This window comes from Vombatus ursinus, unplaced genomic scaffold, assembly GCF_900497805.2.
Source record: "Vombatus ursinus unplaced genomic scaffold, bare-nosed wombat genome assembly UNPS02014818.1, whole genome shotgun sequence".
Classification (NCBI taxonomy): domain Eukaryota; kingdom Metazoa; phylum Chordata; class Mammalia; order Diprotodontia; family Vombatidae; genus Vombatus; species Vombatus ursinus.
The window spans coordinates 22,079,643-22,102,081 of NW_020954596.1; the positions used below are offsets into that span (position 1 = coordinate 22,079,643).

The following is a 22,439-nucleotide window of genomic DNA, read 5'->3' on the forward strand; positions in this document are numbered from 1 at the left end:
GGAGGGAGGAAGGAAAGGAAAGAGGGAGGGAGGGAAAAAAGGAGGGACAGAGGGAGGAAGGGAGGGAGGGAAGGAGGGAGGAAGGAAGGAGCATTACCCAACTAGAACTGGCCAGTTGGGTCCCCAACTATTACTCTGTGAGCTGTCTTCCCTCTGTCCACATAGGAAATCATACCCTTACTTGTGGGTACTCTGCCCAAAAGAATATAAACTTTGATTGCTGAAACCTCACAAGATATCTTGGGGTTTGCAGACTAGATATGTTTTAAGGAGCATGCCTTAAACTCAAATAATGAAAATATACTGCAAGCAAATATGTCAAACGTATCTCCTTTTCCTCCTTTCATGTACTTAATGTGATCCATATTCTATTAATTAGTTAACACAGAGTCTGTCAGAAAGACAGTAGGTAAGAGCTCTGTCATATTTCTTTAACATCAGTCAAATCTAACTAGACGAAGAAATTCAGTCTAGTCTGGTTCACAATGGATCTTCTATGTAGGTTTTATTGAATGAATTGGGCAATGTTAGGTTTCTATGCAACCTTTAAGCACTATTCCTGCAGTTTTAAGACAGATGTCAAAGTCACCATTATAGAACATTAGACTAGAAATGGACCTTTCAGTTAAAAAAAAAATCTAACTGTCGCAGTCTCATATTTGGGTCACAAAGACTTGGCTTCATATCTTTTAAAAGTATTTACTAAAAAAAACTGGGCAGATGGTTGACCACCAAAGGGATGAGTTTTTTTGGCCTTAGCAACTGATAAAACCATCTATTAAGGGGTAGTAGGGCTGAAACCTGTACTGAAAGAGGGAGTTGCCTACACCAAATAACAGATCCTTTGAAGTATTGAATGATATTAGGCAGCACACTAAGATAATATTTATAAAGATACTATTCTAGTCCACAAAAAAGGTTCCCATTCTGGGTCTGGGTTTTAACACATGCAAATCCCTTGGGTGCCAATTAATGTGCTTTTAATCAAGAAGCAACATGGTATAGTGGGAAAAGCACTGAACTTGAGGTCAGGGTCCTGGGGTCCACTTTCCATTTCTGCTACTTACTAGCTCTGTGACTTTATGGGAGCCAAATAAGTTATCTGAAGCTTAGTTTGTGCAAATGTAAAATGGAGATTATAATATTGGCCTTAAATACCACACTTAAAGCTCATAGTGTCCATATATCAGGCAGGGGGTAGACTAGTGAGAATCTACTGGCTTAAGTTTGTGAAGGTACTTTGTAAACTGTAAAAGGCTTTACGAATAAGTGGTGGTCTTACAGTACCCTCAGAACCTACAAGTACTTTTTAAAAAAAATCTCTAATTCACTTCCAAGTAACTTCTTACTGGTAGGATATGGCAAAGTCAGTAACACAAACATACACACAACTTTAAGGAAGCAAGTTTTTAAAAAGATTCAATAAAGTTGTACCACAATATTCACTGTTAAGTGGTAACTTCAACCAAAACATTCTCAACTGTTTTCATCTCTTCTTTTATGCCTTCACACAGAAACGGCCATCTGAAAATAATTCAGACCAAAAACAAAAACAAAAAAATAACCAAAAACCCCATCACTGTCTTAATTATAAAGGTATTTCAGAAAAAGTATTGAGATCTGAATTACAGTGGCTGCTTCAATTCTCCACTTCACTGAACATATAATAAACATTCATAAAGCCAAATAGTTTTGAAACATTGTTAATCTGTCCATAAATTCTTATTTAAATTGTAAGCCCTTTCACAAAGGACCAGTTTTTTAAAGTTTTAAACAAAGCTGGTGTGTTAGTGATCTGCAAAATTTTCTCAGTTATATGGGGCTTCCTGTTGGTAAAAATATTATAGAAACAAGTCACATGTATCAAAAATATTTGGGTTCAATCTACCACCCACATGGCAATAATTTATCCAATAATACCTGAACTACTGTAAAGAACAGATTTTACTCTGTGTAGAGTTGAGGTGTTGATTATCTTCTTCCGGATACTTCACTATTTCCGCCCTGACAATATGCTGTCAAATCCCGTACACAATGGACAAACAAGGAGGAGATGAATGAAGAATTAAAAAAACAGAAAGGAGAAAGAGAGAGAGATGGGGACGGAGAGGGAGAGGGAAAGGGAGAGAGACAGAGGGAGAGGGAGAGGGACAGAGAGAGAGAGAGAGAGGGAAATGGGGACGGAGAGGGAGAGGGAGAGGGAGAGGGAGAGGGGGGGGGGGGAGGGAGAGAGAGAGAGAGAGAGATGAGGACAGAGAGGGGAAAAAAACAGAAAGAAAGAAGATTCAATAACTGGAAAAAAAATGAATACTCCAGAAAAAAAATAAAGAAAATCAACATACATTTAACATTTAACATGCAGCCAAAGATACAGGAAAATTTAAACATAAAAAAGGAAAGAGAAGGAGTAAAGATGCAAGAGCCAATTTTTTTTATCACCCTATTTAGTTAATTACCAAAATGGAGAACTGTACATTGAGTCTACAAAACAGGAGTTTACATCTTGGGGACTGCCTTATCACATACATATAGAACACGTAACAATGTTGTGAATTATGAGATTTTTCTCTATTAGGGATTAATAAGAATATAATATGTGTATGTAAATGTATCATGTAAATTTTTTATTTGGTAGCATTTCTAGTCATTAAATATCTCTATTTATTTTTCATTACATTCCTTCCCATGTACCTATGACCACTCTCATTACATCTCTCAGCCACCCACAAAAAAAGCAGATTTACTTAAAAATTTTAGGATGGATTCCAATTTCATAAATGCAAATCTCCATTAGGTTTAAATAAAAAGCTCTGCAACAACTATTATGAAGTTCTGTTTCTTTAAAATGTTCAAGGCAGTTACTTAAAGCAATACAAATGAAAATATTTTCCCAATGAGATCAAGCATAGAGAAAAAGTGCTAAGGGAGGAAGAATACTGGAATGGGTGAGGTTTAGAAGGCCCACTCTGGAGTTCAGGCTCTGCCACTGAGTATCAAGTCAGACAGCTTCTCTAAGTCTTAGGTTTCTTACTTGTTAAATGAGGAATCACTCTAGATTAATTCTAACATTTCTTCCAGGGCTAAATCCTAAAATCCTATCCAATACTTGAATTGCCTTATTTTGAAGGTCAAGTGAGATAATATATGCGATCATATAATATAATATGCATTGTACCTGTAAAGCTCTATACATATGTAAGTGGCTATTATTTTCATTCCTACACCTCTTAAGGACGAAGCTAACATATAAAATAATAAGAAAATCATTTATTGGGTGCATTCTATGCACTAGGCACTAAAGATTCAAAGAATAAAAAAATCTTCATTCTTAAAGAGCTTATATTCTAAGGAGGAAATATACACACATAGAAGGCCGGACAGAATAAATACAAAAAGAGGCCACAGCCTGGACATGTGATTTCATTAGTTTTAGGCACATGTGGTAAGGCATTTCCATCTGCAATATTTAGTAACAGAGTACTAACAGAGCCTAGAGTACTAGGGGATTGAGGGTCACACAGGAGGGATGTGTCAGAGGTTAAGACTGGAACCAAGGAAGGAATGTGCTAACAATGGGCAGGCATCACACAAGGCTTCCTATATTTGAGCTGCAGCTTGAAGGAGCCATTACATAACAATAAGAACAATATTCAATAAATGATTGTAGAAAATATAAAATATGATATACATACAATGGAGAAAACTTGCTATTGAAAAACTTCAGAAATGAAAGGACCTAAATTTCTTATGCTGTTTCAAACATAATAATGCTAATAATCACATCCACCTATGATGCATTTTGAAGAACTTTGTTTTTGTATTTTGTCCAAAACCACAATAACATCAGTGTAGGGAGCTCCCTAGGGGAAAACTTCCTCTATCCATGCAGATTAGCATCAACTGTTCTACACTCATAGTCTTCTTAGAAAGGTGCCAATGGTATGGAGAAGTTAACTGCCTTACCCTGGGTTATACAACTAGGATGTGCCAGAGATGGCATTTGAGGCCAGGTCATTCTGACTTCCAGAGCAGGCCAACAACCAGATGAATTAGGTAGGTAGAACAAGTATTATTATTCCCATTCTGCAAAGTAGGAAACTGACCTCAGGAGAAGGTAAGAGACTTGCCCATAAGTAATGTGTCCATATCAAAATTCAAAACCATATCACTTGACTCCAGCTCCAGAATTCTTTCTACTACCTCTAAATGTTTATATGACATTTTCCCACATTTCAGCATAACTGCATTTAACCAAAATTTGAATATGTACTGAATTAATGATATTAAAACATATGCAATATATATGTTGACAGCATCTATAAAGAAAGGTTTGATAAACAAAAGAGAGGAATGAGGAGTATGTTAAATGGTCTGGATTTATTAGTCCCTGATTTGTTTTTCTTCATTTTTAATTGATGAACTTCATATTAACTTATCTAGAGAAAAAAGACTAAATGTTCTTTAAAAAAAAACTCCTGGTCTGTTATTATCAACAAAAATGTTACCAATTGCTGAATAAAGTGTGATTAGGTGATACACGGTTATCTGACCTCTCAAAATCTAATTTTTTTCTTAAACCGAACTCTCAAGGTAGGACAAAAAGTTATCTTTGTAGTCAGTAAGCAATTCATTAATCCCCCTAAATGGTGCCTTAAATCCCATCATGTAAACATAGCCGGGTTACTAACCCGTGTTCAAGTCACTTTGTATCAATGCTCTAACATTAATATGACTTCAATTTTCAAGAAATTAACAAAGGCATAATGGTAGTAGTCCTTTTCCTTCAGGGCACTGTACTTTTCCCACAGTGATGTGTGGCGTGTCTGTGTCAGAAAAACCATAACCAAGATCCTGCTCAATCCCAGATTCAGGAAACTGCCTTCCCTGAGCAGAAACCTCAATTTCCAGGTGCTGAGAAGTATCAGAAAGTACCTGACTATACAATAGCTATCTTTTTTCTCCTTTCTTTGTTTTAATAAAAAAATATTATTCAATGTTAGAAATTTTTTATTTTTGGTGCCAAAATAAAAATTGCCAATTATTCTCTAATTCTTGGGCTTTCAATATATGGTCAACATAGTCCAAAGTCCAAATGTCACCTCTTTACCCCAAGGTGAGATTTTAAGTACTGCCTTCCCCTCCCCCTCCCAAAAAAATCTTTGCCTAATTAGCAAATACACATAAATTAAGAGGCCAACAGGAAATTTTAAATTTCTGATTATATGAGCCACTTCTAGGCAACATTTGGGTCTATCTATTTTTGTGAAAGCAAATTTTCTTTTTGAAAGTGAGGTTAAAAGACATTATCCATGATATAATCTGGAGTCAGAATTGACATATACCTTGACTCCTCTTAAAAGTGGTTTAGTCTATTAAATATTCTTATTATCTTGATCAAAACTGATCAATTACTAGCACACACAAGGCAGATAAGCCAGCCTAGCTGAGGTAGCAGGGCTTCCTGGGGAAAGAGAGGAGGTAGCATGTGCCAGGCAGATCGAACCACTACTACCTTGACAGTCATTTCCCTTCAGACCCTGATAAGGAAAAGCCTAGGATCCTGAACATAGGTGTCCTGGGAGTAGTGACATTAATAATTACATTGATGAAAGGTACTAATATCTGCTTTATTATTGCATCTAAGGACCATGAGACTTTTCCATCTAACCTGTAGCTGAAACCTTCTAAATGTGCTGTCTTGGGGCAGCTAGGTGGCGCAGTGGATAGAGCACTGGCCCTGGAGTCAAGACTTGAGTTCAAATCTTGTCTGAGACCAGACACTTGACACTTACTAACTATGTGACCCTGGGCAAGTCACTTAAGCCCAACTGCCTCACCAAAAACAAACAAACAAACAAACAAACAAACAAATAAATAATTAAAAAAAAATAATATGCTGTCTCCCCCATCAGAATGGGAACTCCCTGAGAGTAGGGAATGACTCACTTTTCTCTTTGTCTCACCAACACTTAGCATAGTGCTTTTCCAACAGTAATTGCTAAATAAATGCTTCATTCCTTCATTCATTTGCTAAGCCTCTAACTCAGCACTTCTGAATAAATGAGGATTAAATTATTTTTACTACTTTAGTATCACTTGAAAACTGCATTTAAAAAATTACATATAGCTCATCTCTTAGAATAAAAAATTTGACCCATGTACATATGGATTTCTGATAACATGGCCCATAATTTAAAAACTTGAATTCTTCTGGTCTAAATGAATTCCCCCTTCGTTTAACCTCATAATATGTTTTATGTTCCTTACTTCAATGGGTCTATGATCTTATTGATGTAGATGCTTCCTCCAACACCAATGGCATAGTCATAACCTTTCCCTTTTGTCTATCCTATAAATGTTCTTTTAAAGAGGAACCACCAAAAAGGCTAAGGGAAGTCTTCTTGACTTCTTGATAGGAAACATATACCAATGCAGAATATAGGCTGCCAACTGTTACACCTCACTTAACTATATAACTGGCCCATTTCCAGTCCTATATCTCTCTTTAAAAAAATTATTCACGTGTACTATTCACTATTCATAATGTTTCACTCTACTTATACTGGGCCAGCTAGGTGGCAGTGGACAGAGTTCCAGGCCTGGGGTCAGACTCATCTTCCTGAGTTCAAATCTGGCCTCAGACATTTACTAGCTGTATGACTCTGGGAAAGTTATTTAATCTGGTGTGCCTCAGTTTCCTCCTCTATAAAATTATCTAGAAAAGGAAATGGCAAACCAGTCCAATAAATGTGCCAAGAAGACCCCAAATGGGATCACAAAGAGTCAGACAATTAAAAACGACAGAACAACAAATAACACTTATGCCTATCACCCTATCTCTCCACTGCTCTCTCAGTGGACTGCAATATATCAACACAAGAAGACTGTGGTAATCCATGATTTGTGGGCACATCATATGAATGAAAAAGTATTGGTCTTAAAATGATGAAATTTTGTTTCAGGAAGCAGACTGGGGACATGGAGAGCACTTTGCAATTTCTCAAATGCTATTTTGCCTGCTCTTTTCTACTTATCAGATTCTGAGCCTAGGTCAATGTCAACCTGGTAGGGTCTGTCAAAATATATGTACTGATGAATTGGTTCTTTAGGAACATATCCTTTAGTTATCTATGTCAATCTAGCTAAAAGGCATTTTTTCATCTATTTAGTTTTTTTTTTCCCCTATGTGGGACTATTTACCTTCACATCTCATTCAGGTAAAATCCTTCCTTTCTTTTCAAGGCTCTAGTTGAGAAAACTGAGGTTTAGTTTACTTGCCCAGGACCACATAGCTAATAAATGTAGGCACATTTGAACTCAGGTCTTCCTGATTCTAGGTCTATCAACTCTATCCACTGCACTGTCTCATAAGGCCTTATAGTTCCTCAGCTAAAAACATTATTTTGTTCTACTTTGCAATTATAGTATGAAGGGTTGGTGAAGTTCCAACTTGCTCACCTCCCAAATACCATGTTCTTTACCTCAGAATAAAGGGCTAAGGCTGCTTTGGCCTGGCCAGTTCTACATTCTGACATAAATCATTGGGGCTTCCAACCCTTTTTGCAGATATCTCTCTTTCCTCCAGTATGCAAGTCTGGTCTATTGCGAAATGAATTCTTTTTTCCACTTAAGCCTACATAAATTTTAAAAGCATTAACATGAGAAAATTGTCAAATTGTTCTTTCAAATTTTATCTGCTGATAACAGATGATTTACAACTGTAAAATGGGAATAATAATTACACCTACCTCCCAGACTGGTTGTGAGAATCATATGGGATAATATTTGTAAAGTGCTTAGCAGAGTGCTTGGCACATAGGAGGTGCTATATAAATGCCAGCTATTGTCATTATTAATAATATTATATATCATCCAGATATTCCTTTACATGAACTCTCAGGCAGCACAATCTAATTAGTAAACAAATCATGAATAAGTAACACAAGGTTTTAGGTTAATTTTCTGGTTAGCCAAGTCTCACTGAATGGATTATTTCTTCACTCTCAATATAATCCAGTGCAATTCAACTAATATTCATTAAGCACTTAAAATGTGCAAGACACTGCACTAGGCTCTGGATAAAAAGGCATACATACAAAGGATATAACGAAGTACATAAAGACAAAATGAAAGCCAGTTTCCATTCAATCTCTTACATTCCACTGGGAAGATACAATATGTAAACAGATAAGTGTGGGTATGCATGCATCCATCAATATATACATACATAAACAGAAATAACATTTAATATGTTTTACATGTATTACATATAATACAAATGTATCCAATACAACATGAAAACAGGTAAGTATATCGGCATTAATATATACATATATTATGTATATATATTTGTATATATGTATATATGCATTTGTATTATATATAATGTCTATATATACCTTACACATACATGTCATATTCTCCTAACGGAATATAAGGTACTTTAAGACAGAGAATGGTTTTTGTCTTTGTGCGTACATATACATATGTATATGCACATATATAATACATATCTGTATAAATATGTGTGGATGCATGTTTATATACACACACATATACATGTGTGTGTGTGTGTGTGTGTGTGTGTGTAAAGCATTAATAACTTAAGGTACCACAAAAAAGTTTCCTGTAAGACATGGCACATAAAATGAAGGAAACTTCAGATTCTAAGGGGGTGAGATATATCTTCTAAGCATGAGCAAAAGTCTGTACAAAGGCATGGAGGTGGGGAACAGCAAGTACACTATTAGGACTTTAAGTACTTCATCTATGAAAGTAACTTATCCATTAATTATCATATCCATTTTGGCAAGTAAATAAATTTTGAATCTCCCACGGTACCTATAAGAAAAATCCACAAGAGATCAAAGGAAAAAATGTCTCTTCAACTAAAACTTCAAAAAGTTTAGTCAGTATTTTAAATAAATTCAAATTCACCAAACTTTTATTTTTGTGAGTCAGACACAAAGCTGCTTTGTTTACTGAGTCCTTTAAAATTATATGCCAAAATGTCTTCTGCTGGTAAATAAACTACCATCATGAGTCCTCCTAGGTCTCCATTTCCTCACAAAAGGTCAAAATCTCCTTCTCCATACACCCATCTGACCAATCAATAATCAAATTCTGTTAATTCTTCCTTCCTGAGGTCTCTATTCCCACTGCTACCAAGATAACTAAAGTCTTATCCCTTCATGCCATGACTACTGCAAGGACTTCATCTGGTCTCTCTGACTTCAGTCTCCTTTGCATTTATTCTCCAGGACATTAATGCCAGAATAAAGTCCAACAGTCAATCAATATGTATTTAAGTGCCTACTATGTGCCTCTTTCATCAAATCATTCTTCTGTGCAAAAACCTACTCTGGGAAAGCTTTCCTGATTACATCAAGTATTCTCTCCTTCCTTCGATATTCTTAAAGCACTTTGAGCTTTTTCTTTCCCTCATCATTCGTATCTTATATTTATCTGTGTGTATATCATATCTACCCCAACTCCTTCAAGACAGGAACTGTAAATTTTATATTTATATTCCCCAGAAGCTAGGATAATACTGTGCACATAATAGTACTTATGTTTATTGAAAATGTTTGTTGACTGGGTGAATGAGTGAGTAGAAAAATTTCACGGAAGGCAGGAAGTGAGTACAGGGAAGGAACTATGTCTTCATTGTATGTGCAAGGTAAGGAAAAACAACTCAATTTATTGTTGTCAACCACACATATTGTTCACCACATTTAAAAGTCTAAATTTTAGAATATATTCTACTATTATAATTTTTAGGCCAGTATATGTAAATTGTTGTTATAGCAACATTGTTTATAAGGCCTAAACAGGTAGTTTTTTTAATGCCCATTTCTTAGTCTAAAATGAGCACTATTAACAGGCGAAATGTGGAGAAAAGAAAAGGTCACAAAACCTTATACAAGTTATACATATTAGTACAAAAACAGAGTTCATTGAAGTAGGACCTGTCAGCTTTGAAGTTTTCTTTAAGAATTCTACCTTATTTTATATTCCTCTTTTTTTTTAAAAGAAAAGAACAGAATGCCAGACAAGCTTTGAAAACTGTAAGTTGACCTTATTATATACTTTAAAAAGAAAAATGAACTGTACATAACAGTCCTGTAGTTTCATACACAATCCTCTTTTTCTGTTCTATGTATATGCAAATACCCTATTCATTTGGTGTTTGTTAAGGATACAAATTTTTTAAAAGTTTATATTCTTTTCTTTTAAAAAAAATCTCTTCAGTTTCCAGATGGTTTAGGCCATACTTTGATGAGGTAATATGTATTCCACACTAAAAAAATCTTTTGTGGGATTGGCAATGTGAAAATAAATTATTGTTACCAGATTACCTTATTAAAATAAAGATGGTATAAAAAAATGTATCCCCCAACCTGATAAACATACAGAGCCTTGACTTACTTCCTGGAAACTTAATATCAAAAGTCATTGAAAAATATAATATAATTATGAAAGGTATTCCGCCCAGGAGCATAAAAGCCCAGAGTTCCATAATGAATTCAAGTTAAAACTTTCTGATTCCTAATCAATCAAAATATATTAAACACCAGCTACATGCCAGGCACTGTGCTAGGCTGTAAAAATACAAATACAAATAAGGAAATAATGCCTACTTACAAAGAATTTACATCCTATCAGGAAAATAAGTTCACACAAAAGTAGGTACAAAACAAGTATAAGAAGAATTAAAAGAAAATAAAATATGATTTACAAATACAATACAGCTGAGGAGGAGGGGACACATAGCTGTGGGGAATCAGAAAAAGTTTCAGGTAAAAGAGGTTACTTGCACTGTGTCTTCAAGTTATGTTAATACCTTTAGTTTATCTGTTAGTTAGAGTATGCCACCAAAGAATTCACTAAAAGGGCTAACCAGTATTTTGCTATACAGTTTAGGAGAACTCTCCTTTGCAATACTAATTACCCTACACTAAAGTCCTACCTCTGATGCCTCGCTGTGGTATGGAGGTGACGCTGAATTCTTGAATCTGTATGCGGACAGGAGAACCACAGAAGCTAGTAAAGGGCTGGATAACAATAATACCTTAAACTTGGATTTTTGTTGTTGGGTTTTTTCAATCACGGCCAACTTTTTATGACACCATTTTGGGATTTTCTTGGAAAAGATACTGAAGTAGTTGGCCATTTTCTTCTCCAGCTCATTTTACAGATGAGGAACTAAGGCAAACAGGGTTAAGTGACTTGTCCAGGGTCACACAGCTAGTAAGTGTCTGAGGCCAAATCTGAACTCAGGGCTCTATCCTCTGTGTCATCTAGCTGCCACTTTATAATTAATCAATTATTCCATATGATCCTCACAATACCCCACCGCAGGGAGGGAAGCTCTACTAGTAGAGTACAAGCTTTGTCATGTTCTACCAAACTACATAGGATTGGTAATGAATCCTGTGTCTAGGAAGCAGGCTGGAAACTTATCACCAGGCTGGTTAAGAGCAAAAACTGTTGTTTGTACTTTGTACTTGCAACACCTAGCACAGTGCCTTACACATGGTCAGCACTTAATAAACATCTGTTGAATTAAAGGCTTACAAATTACACAAAAATTATATACTAAGTTTTAGACGAGTTAAAATCTGTGTTGGTGGAAAGAGCACCCACAGCAACGAAATTATAGATCCTTTATGTACTGAAACAAAAAAAGGAATAAATGCAAGAAACATAGAAAGGGAGTACTGAAATAAAAAAGCACTCTTTATACACACACACAACAAAAAAACAAAAACAAAAACAAAAAAGGAGGGGAAAGGAAAACTTCATTCATCCAGATATACTGAAAACCCACTAGTCAAAAATTAGATATATAGAACATTTTTTTTTCCCAAAGAAAGGTCATTTTATAACTTTCAACTACATTTAGTAGGCTAACAAAGTATTGCCAAGTAAAAGATGTGAGAGACTTCAAATTGCAGTTAACACAGGAACTTGGTGTGCAAGTTAATACTTTTAAAATGTTTGTTCTCTGCAGAAAATTAAGTATTCACCTTTTGATGCTGTTTGTATTACTGATTTGACCTATTTATACACAAAAATAGTACAAGAAACTTTACCTTGACCCATAATGAAATTTCAAACTATAATTAATAAGTTTCATTACATTAGATATTGTCAAGTATTTATATCTGTCTTCATGAAAAAGATTCAAATAAAAGGTGCATCTTTTCTATTTTCATAGAAAGAATGCTTTTCACCTTTGTTCAGCAACAAAACTGTGATGCACAGTATTTCTGATGATACCTGAAATAATTACACTAGCACAGAAGTGTGAAAAAGATCTAAAAAATACTCTTAAAATTATGTTTAAAGCACAATATTCAGGACAATCACCTGTGACTGTTCAATTTCTGCCTTGTTTAATTTGATCCCCAGGATTTCAGCAGCAACTCGCTGAAAACACAGGAAGACCTGTAACAAGAAACAGAGTAAAAATGATTAAAAGAAGATATCCTCAAATTACCTTTAAATGCATCAAATTTTTCTTCAATTCTAAATAGTGAATGTCGCAAAAATTTGGCCTCATATGTTGACTAGCTGTGTAACCCTGGGCAAATCACTTAACCTCGAGTTTGCCTCAGCTTCCTCATCTGTAAAAGGTTGGATAATAATAGTACCTACCTACCAGAGCTGTTGCTGAGAATCGAGTAAAATATTTGTAATATTTGCTTAGCATGTTGCCTGGCACATAGTAAGTGCAATATAAATATTAGTTGTTATTATTATTATTATTACTTCCTTATCTTTACAAATTAGGGTAATATTTCCCTCCCTACCTCATAGGGCTATTGTGAGGATCAAATGGGATACATGAAATAGTCCTTGATGAATTATAAAGTGGCATGCAAGTTTAAATTATTATAGTTATCCAACCCTTTAATAGCTTCCAGGGTTCTCCTATCAACATGCAGATTTTTCATTGTGTTTCATATCGTTTCTCAAGTGAGAAGGATATTGAACCAGGTAATCTTATTTTCAGAGTACGTTAGAAACAATTATTCTTACAAATTATATATCTTTAAAAAGGCTCTTTAATTTCCTTTTTAGAAACAGCTTTACAATTATAACTCATGATCAGTTTCAGGACAAGACATCTATATCTTTGAACTCTATTAATGTATTATGTTGTACAGCTTTTCTACTTAAATATTCTACCTAATACCTATCCCTACTGAACAGCTTTTACCATTTCTCTAAATGAATTTTTATTTACTCTAACACTATCATCCCAGATGTTGATCATTCTTTCACAGCTTGCTGTCACCTGCAAACCAAGAAAAGTCATGACATTACACTATTTAGATCTTTGATTTTTTTAAAAAGCCAAATATCTATAAACCCAAAACTAATTCCATGGGTACACAACCTTTTTTCACCCTCTTTTTGTCTTTGCCTTTTGTCTTTGACCCAAAGACAATCACCTACTGAAAGTAACTTTTTAGTAATGAAGCAGAATCCTAGGGCTGGGAGAGGAGTTAATGGCTGCAGGGACTTAGAAGGGAGATTACAGCGAGACAACAGCCACTATCAGTATTATCTTTCCTGCCCATAGTTCAACCATAATCCGGATAGCAAAGCAGAGGAAATGTTTCAAAATGTTCTTTATCATAATATGGAAGTATATTATTGATTTAGTTAGGAAACTAAGCTGAGCTACTAATTAACCTAGGATACACACACAAATACATCATTCATACATACATACATACATGACATATGCATACATACATACCATCACATAATGGACTTTTAATTCTGACTCTACCATAAACTAGCAGTGTGATCTTGGAAAAGTTATTTAAAGTCTCTGAATATCATTTTCATTTGTAAACTAAAAAGTTTAATTAAATGTTCTCTAACATAACTTCCAACTCCAGATGTTTATGATTCCACATGCCACAGGCATACTGTAAAAGGAACTGAATTCCATTTAATTTTAAAAAACCACTTTTTGACTATTCCTATGTGCCAAGCTGGTGGCTGGTGATACGACTAAGAGTATAAACAAAAAAGCCCCTGTGCTCAAAAAGCATACATTTCCTAGAGGGAAACAACATGTACACAGATAAGCAAATGTAAAAAATAAACTAAGTCATTTCTAGAGGCAGTGGGTAAAACACTATTAATGGAAGTTACGAGAAAAGGAAGCTTGGAGGTTCCAAGAGGCTGTGATGAGAAGGAAGAGCATTATGGGCAGAAGCTTAGAGGTGAAAGATAACAGGTCATCTATGGGAAACAGAGAGTTTGGCTGGAATAGAGAGTGAATGAGTGGGAGTAATGTGAAATCAGTCTGGAAAAACAGGTTTGGAGCCAGAATGTTAAGGGCTTTAAATGCCAAACAGAGGTGTTTATATTTTATTCTACAGTCAAAAGAGAACCACTTAAGTTTCTTGAGCAAGGGAGTAATACAGTCAGGTCTGTACTTAAGGAATGTCAATTTAACAGTTATATGGAAAACGGATAAAAAAGGGGAAAGACTGGAGGTAGAAGACCAATTAGGAGCCAATAGCAGATATGAAGTAGGAACATGTCTTGGAGACTATTCCGTTAAAATCAGAGCCTAGTCATAATTCTGATTTTGCAAGAACTGTATAGTTGGGTCATTGCCCAACCAAGTGGTGGACAGTCGGTGAAGATAGTTACTTGAACTTCTCTAAGTATGCCTTAGCAAAATGTAGATATCACTGTCCCTACGAGCGTGCTCCGATTCCCTGCTAATATGCCCTTCAAGCTTAGTCTCAAATTCAAAAAATTGCTAGGATTACAAGATGTTTATTATTGTGACTTTGTTCCCAGGTTTGACCCTTCACAAGTTTTGCATTTTTCTTAGTCATTCTGAGAAACCACTCAAGTTCTACTCCACTGCTTCATTATGGTACCAACTTGAGCCTAGGTTCTTAAAGACTATCCTGGTATATCACAAATTTTAGCAAGTCCAACCAAGCTAGAAAGGGTTCAATATGGCCCAGTGACAGACTGTGTCCACCATGTAAAAAACAACCTAGCTTAGGTCAGAAACAGTCCTCACCAAGGTGGTTACATGACGATTAACTTTTTGACCATAGTAACTATAAAACTAAGGCATAGACGGTGATGCTGGTGGACCTAGAGAAATCACAGGTACTTGAAGTATACTTTGTTTTCAATCTAGTGTAAATTGCCAACAGGTGAAAAATACTACTGTGACTTAATTAAAAATGAAGCTGTAGTTTTCATTGAGGGAAGTGGCCATGTGTTTCTACTCAGTCATATTTTTCACATATCAAAAACAGCAATGAACTGGAAAACACCATCTTCTTTAAAAAGTGGAACGCATCTACATACAGTTAGATTATTCACCCATCTTTAACTATTATTTAAAACAACGTTTAATTTCTTGTTATTCGGTTATTTTAATCGCATCTGACTCTTCATGACCCCATTTGGGATTTTCGTGGCAAAGATACTGAAGTAGTTTTCCATTTCCTTCTCCAGATCATTTTATAGATGAGGAAACTGAGGCAAACAGGATTAAGTGACTTGCCCAGGATCATATAGCTAGTAAGGGTCTGAGGCTAGATTTGACCTCCGACCTTCTGGACTCCGGGCCCAGTACTCTCTCCACTGCGCCACCCCGCTATTTAATCTTTTATTTTCAGGGTTGAAAAGACTCATTACAAGTTATCTTCAGAATATTCTGGCTTCAAACAACAATTCTGTAGTTCAGTTGTCTTTAATTTTGGCTTTTCTGCAACTTCAACCTCAAGCAGTCTATTTACCTCACTTGTCTTTTAAACCTAATTAAAGGGAAAGCTTTGCCGATCCCTCTGGCCTTCCTGCTTACCCTTATTTTCCTACAACCAACAGACATCAAGAGCTTACTGAATTGTAGAATCGTTATGAACTGAAGGTTCTTATCCCCATGGCCTCTTAAAACAGGATCAAATACAAAACTGTTTTTGACATAGCAATGGAATTAAAAAAATCTCCACTTAGGCTACAAAATGTTTTGGGGAAGAGTCATCTCTTCCAGAACAAACCATTTAAAAATAATTTTTATAGAGAACTTAACTTGGTCTTCAAATTGAGGGAGAAAGTCATTACAGCCTAAACTAAACGCAGCCCAGGAAATTGTTTAATGTCAAAAACTCCCATGAATATTGGTGAATATAGGAAATATAAAAGTGGTTTGGTAAGCCACCACTATTCTAAACAATGCAAGGGAATTTACAACTGCTAGAACGAAACATTTATAAAATCATAACATTATAGAATTTTGGAACTAAAAAAGGCATTTCCTCCCAAATGTGTGTACACACACACACACACACACACACACACACACACACACACACACACTTCAAGTGGGTTTTGGTTACACTCTTTACTTACAGAGTCTCCCGTCTTTGCTGACACAAAATGGCTACTGAGGCCATTTTCCTGGCAAAACCGTAGGTGTTTATCAGGTTTTACTGTTCTCATATGCTCCAAATCAACTAGAAAGGCATTCAAAGAAAAACAAAATCCAGCATGTTACTGTTTATAAACCAATTTAATTTTTTTCAAACTAACATAAAAGAAAACATACTCTATTTTATTCCTATCATAATATAACTGTCTGCTTATCATGTGTACTGTGCCTTATACATAGCAGATACCTAATAAATGTTAAATGAGTAAATGTATAAATGCATCTGAAGAACAAAGATTTATTTAAAATAAATTAATGAAATATGCCTCTTACAAATTTGCTTTGAAATAGTTTACAATCTGACATAATTAGAATGTTTTGGAGTTTTATAATTTTAATGCTGTACAGCAAATATCTGGTTAGTGTCTAGAAACATTAAAATATTACTTAATTTGTTATTAAAATATTTCTAATTTCACAAAAGGAAACTTCAGAAAGCTCCTTTAGAAAGTTTCCTTCCTTTATATATTTTAAGAGTAGCGTTCATGGATTTTTCCTGTGATGGGCCCATTGGAAATAGAGCACTTAAACAAGACAGCATTTCACAGAGAAGTGTTAGGTGCTAAAAGCAGAACATGGAACTCAAATCTTGACAGGTTTTATTGTGTACATTCCAATTTTTCCAGATTTGATCCTGAAGTAACTAACAAGAATCTATATTGAAAAGTTTCTCTTTTTTATTGCATTGCAGTACCAATATGGGTGTTGACTCAATGCCATCAAATTATAAGGCAAATATATTCACAATGATTTAAGGACAACTAGGTTCTTTGAGTCAATACAGGAAAAAAAAACTTAAACTGATTTCCTGAGGAAGGGACCCAACTGACTTGTAAAAACTTGTAAATTTGCAAATCTAGTAAGCCTGCATAATAGTGGCAATTGATTATCAACTGAAAAAATGCTCTCATACTACATAAAAGGCTTTATTTAAAATGATATTGGAGGTCTTTAATTTGTAGGCTCTGGAGATTTTCTCTAGGAGATTTTTGGTCTAACAGGGGATTCCTAAGCCCCATTTATACTGCTTACCTTGGTTAATGTGGAGCTTTTTTTTTTTTTTTTTTTTTTTTTTTTTTTTTTGCCACATGTTGCTGTTCCTTAAACATCACTGAGGCCTTGTTTATAAGAACAGGCCTAAAAATGCCCAGATACCACAGGCATTAATTTGTGGACAACTAAAATACTAAGCTATTAGCACTAATGTTTATACTACAGTTTATGATAATATTGAAGCTAAAATACTTCTTCTAATTCAACAACAACAAAAGTAAGAACAAATAACGTCACTAGGAAAAATCCCCAATGAAATCACTAACCAGTTAAACATAAGGCAATGTCACCTTTTTTAGCTAGAATATTTTCCATCAAAAAAACACATACATACAACATATCCCATACCAAAAATCAATCTAGCATATTAAGCAACATAATAACTGTATAATAATTGTCTTAATAAAGAAAACTATTTATTGAGTATATTTTACTTCATTCTACCCTAAACCAGCATTAAAGAGATGCTGGTAGGAAGGGAAGCAGTAATTTTAAAAGCCAGTAAGGTTTCATCAAGAATAGCTCATGCCAGACTAACCTTACCGAATTTTTTCAACAGGTTAGTAAACTAGTAGATCTGGGAATTCTGCAGATATAACTTACCAAGATTTCAGCAATATTTTAGTGACATTTGACAAAGTGTCACTACTCTCACTGAAAAGATGAAGTACACTAGAAGACGATACAATTATATGGATTTTGAACTGGTTGAACAGATTCCAAGAGTGCTTGTTAATGGTTCAATGTCAATGACGCAGGAGGGCTCCAGTGGAGTACCCCAAGGATCTGTGGTGGATCCTGTGCTATTTAATGTTTTTATCAGAAACTTGGATAAAGGCATGAATGACATGCTCATCAAATTTTCTGGTGACATAAAGCTATTCTACCTCGTTATGCTATGAAGTGAAACTGCATTTAGATAATTCAAACAAAATGATTATACCCAAGTTACGTCAAAATCTATGCTGAAACCTAACAAACAGGGTGTTCCCTGTCTGTGCCTTGCAGGTTAGTTCACAGCCTTTCCCAATGCAAACATTTTATTCAACATAAGAAATTTATATGCCTGCTCTCATTTACCAATGCTTCCTTCTCTTCTTCTTAGCTATGCATTCTGGTCTGCTAGTAATGATAAATATGAAAGAATAGATTAAGTTTATTAAATAAATTTTAGACCCAATGACTAATTAACATTCACTCATGGATATCTGGGAATTGATTAAACTATTATATCTTTTGAGGGAGTCTGAAGAAGAGGAAGAAAAAGTTTCAAAGAAATTATTTTGCTTCTACTATGTATTCATTCATTTATTCATTGAGGGCTACAATATTTGTGTAGGCTCTACCTACAAACTCACCAAAATTGTAAAAATGACCAAAATTTTACCTTCCTCCAAAGATTATTGATTCTATAAACAAGTCCTTCAAGGATTTATGAGTGTTAGTGATTCTATAAGCAGAAAAATATGTTGCTATTTTATAGACGGTTCATCTGGCTATTTTCAAGGAATTATACACAATAAGTAGTGAGAACTGAGAACAACTGTTACTTGGTATATTTGGAGTATTCAAAAAATGACTCATAATTGATCTTGAGATAGCCATAAATTTCCAATTCTTTACTTCTGGCTCCTTTCTTAAGCCTTATCTTAAAGTAGTTTTGAAGTTTTCCTTCCCTTCCTAATAACATGGCATAGTGAATGAAAAAAAACATTTTGCCTAGGAAGTGAGACTTGGGTTTTAGTCCTGAGACTCTATACTAACTACTTGTATGACACTGGGCAAATTAAAATCAACATATGCCTATTAAGTGCTAACCAAATGCAAGACATGATGTTAAGTGCTGTGTCCCTGCCCTGAAAGATCTCAACAGGCTACCTAGGGAGGCTAGAGACAAACATGTGAAAAGTTAAATAACAACAAAAAAGAAAGAAAATTAAATAAAAGTTTCAAATGAGAACAAAAGTATGTCACATGATTAACTACCAAATGAGCACAGACAAAAATTACTAGAGTGGTTATAACTTCTCACAAGGATAGTTACAGAAGGCTTTAAGGATATGGAGCTGACTCTTGAAAAACTGGTAGATGTAGGTAATAATTGTCAAAGAATGGAAGGAGTAATTCAGGTGGATGGAACAACATAATGAGCAAAAAAAATGTGGTTGGGGAAACTGAGTTAAGTTCATGAGATAATGCATAAATACGTTTGTCTAGAGCAAAGAATTTAGAAAAGTCAGTGTAAATAAGACTGGAACCACTGAAGGTTAAGGACATGTGTAGGATACAGAATGCCTACGGAGGTTGAATTTGATTCTGTACAGTAATGGCACTGAGCACAGTGCCTGGCACACAGATGCTTACTAAATGTTTATCCATTTCAACTAATTGACTGGGAAAAGAATAAAGGTTTTTGAGCAGGATAGTGTTTCTGGAAGATTAGTCTGGTAGCATAATGTGGGATGAACTCAATGAGATTCACCTAAGAATTTATCTATAAAAGTAGGAGATTGGACTAGATAATCTCTACCTTGCACTCTAAAATTTATATTATTGATCTAGTACAATAATCATAAACTATAATCTATAATTCTCAAACATATCTCCTGAAAATAAAGAAGTTCCCTTCTGTGTACCTTTTAAAATATGATTATCTTTCACTACAACCTGAAGATATGAAATAGGAGATATCAAGCTGAAAAACAGTCACATTGTTTTTACAGTGTAAAATATTGCTGCCAGGCTTACTGTTGTTTTGTTGAATTTGAAATGTCACATATAAGCAAAAGAAATTCAAACACAAATTTTTCATTCACCATCTGTAGCAGTAGTTTCAATGTCTCAGCGCCATCCTTAGGTAATTATGAGAGGTACATCCTTATAGTTAGTTCTTGACCATCTAATTCATGGCAGGGTGGCTTTGAGCCACACCAATAAAATGACATCGTGTTTCCATGGCTAGTCACTTAGTTAACAAATAGTACTTTTAGCAATAAATTTGGTTTTTAAAGAAAAAAACATTAAGAATATGACATAGATTACAAGACCATATCTGTAATCATTGAGTTCCAACTCCACTTTGACAAAACATCAGGGTGAATCCAGTTGTCCCAAAGATTATAAAGTAGTATCAAAGCAAAAGTAATTTTAATTCACTATAACATCAGAAAACTATCTTCATCTCCATGCCTTTGTTCATTATTTTCTCTAAGTCCATGTTCCCTTTCAATTCAATTTGAATAACATTTATTAAGAGCCCACCATGCAAAAAATACTATGCTAAATGCTCAAGGACACAAAAACAAAAATTTTAAAAGATTTACATTCTCTTGGGAGATACAGAATGTACAAACATAAGTATAGCAAAATGTAATTTGAGTTAGGAGAAAGGAATAGCAAGTGGGAAAAGTGGAAGAATTCGAGGAAGAAGTGGTATCTGAACTAAGGCTTATTGGAAGATAAGGACTCTTCAGTTGACCACCTGGATATACATGCTGATTAAATGGAACTGTGGGCAATAAGAAAGTGTTGACCTGAATTATCATAAACACATAAGCAATGACACAACATGGTCCATACAGTCTAGAATCCATTTACTGAAAATAAGGACAATGGATGTTGCCAAATAGATTAACATCACTTCAGTGTCCTGTTATATATCCAAGATTATCAAGTGACCAAGAATTTACTAAATTATTTTTTGATCAACTTATACTTTCTAGAGTGATTAGGCAAACAGCCGAGAGAAAGAAGATAGGTACGTCAGACAGGCATAGAAAATGAGGTATGGGGCAGCTAGGTGGTGCAGTAGATAGAGCACCAGCCCTCAGACCAAACACTTGACACTTACTACCTGTGTGACCCTGGGCAAGTCACTTAACCCCAACTGCCTAAGAAAGAAAGAAAAAAAAAGAAAATGAGGTATAGCAGAAAGAACACTGGACTTTAAGATGGAATAGTCCAGGGTTCAAATCCTAATTCTAACACTTACAAGCTATGGGACCATTGACAATTAAAAATTTCTTTAAGCTTCACTTTCCTCATCTTTAAAGTGCTGATAACAATATTTTCAATGATCCCATAAGAGTTGTGAGGAAAACATTTTAAAAACCTTAGATCTCTATTTATATTTGATCAATAGTCTGCCAAGATGGTAGCTGAAGGGAATAAGGGAGGTAAAAATGGTCAGTGATCAGAGAGAAAGAGAACAGGTTGCCAGGCACAGGAGAAATAAAATAGTTAGATGATGATATCGATCTAAGGATTAGGGCATCATGAGGAAATTAGGTAGGCAGATGGGTGACAAGTAAGAAAGACCATAGGAATGCCAAAGGTTAAATGAGTTGTCAGTTATTGCTCTTAAGGCAGAGAGAAAGTATTAACTAGCATGCATGATAAGTGAACCCTTATGACCTGAAAACAAAGCCACCCAGGCAAACCATGTGTTGGTGAGTTGAACCTTTCTGTGTACACTATGTATATCCACATGCTTTGAAAAAAAAAAAAAGGTTACTCCTTAATCATAATCAAACATATCCATATACCTTGCTTTACATTGCCAATGAAGTCTTCACAATTTTTATAAAAATCAGGTTTTCTAACTAAAATTATATACTAAGTATAAAAGAGATCCTAAGTTAACCCTTTGTAAATGACATTTAAAGCACCTACTACATGCAAAACTTCATGCTACGTACTGGAGTGCAAAAAGTGAAACAAGAAGCAACTGGGTGGTGCAGGAGATAGAGCACCAGCCCTGGGGTCAGGAGGACCTGAGTTCAAATTTGGCCTCAGACACAACACTCACTAGCTGTGTGACTTTGGGTAAGTCATTTAACCCCAACTGCCTTGAAAGAAAGAAAGAAAGAAAGAAAGAAAGAAAGAAAGAAAGAAAGAA

The 22,439-nt window shown here is 35.0% G+C and overlaps 1 protein-coding gene across 4 annotated transcripts in view; it reads right to left on the minus strand.

The window, feature by feature from the left end:
• The window catches only part of RAB28 (RAB28, member RAS oncogene family), a 138,505-nt gene that overhangs the window by 2,249 nt on the left and 113,817 nt on the right, over positions 1-22,439 (minus strand). For 2 of the 4 annotated variants that reach the window (XM_027836393.1, XM_027836391.1), the window contains 3 exons: positions 16,411-16,514; positions 12,373-12,450; positions 1,921-2,015 (listed from right to left, as the gene is read on the minus strand). In XM_027836393.1, coding sequence (XP_027692194.1) covers positions 1,926-2,015; positions 12,373-12,450; positions 16,411-16,514 — 272 coding nt within the window. In that variant the 3' untranslated portion in view covers positions 1,921-1,925. The remainder of the gene's footprint in view (positions 1-1,920; positions 2,016-12,372; positions 12,451-16,410; positions 16,515-22,439) is intronic. The other 2 variants (XM_027836392.1, XM_027836390.1) reach the window with 1 other exon arrangement.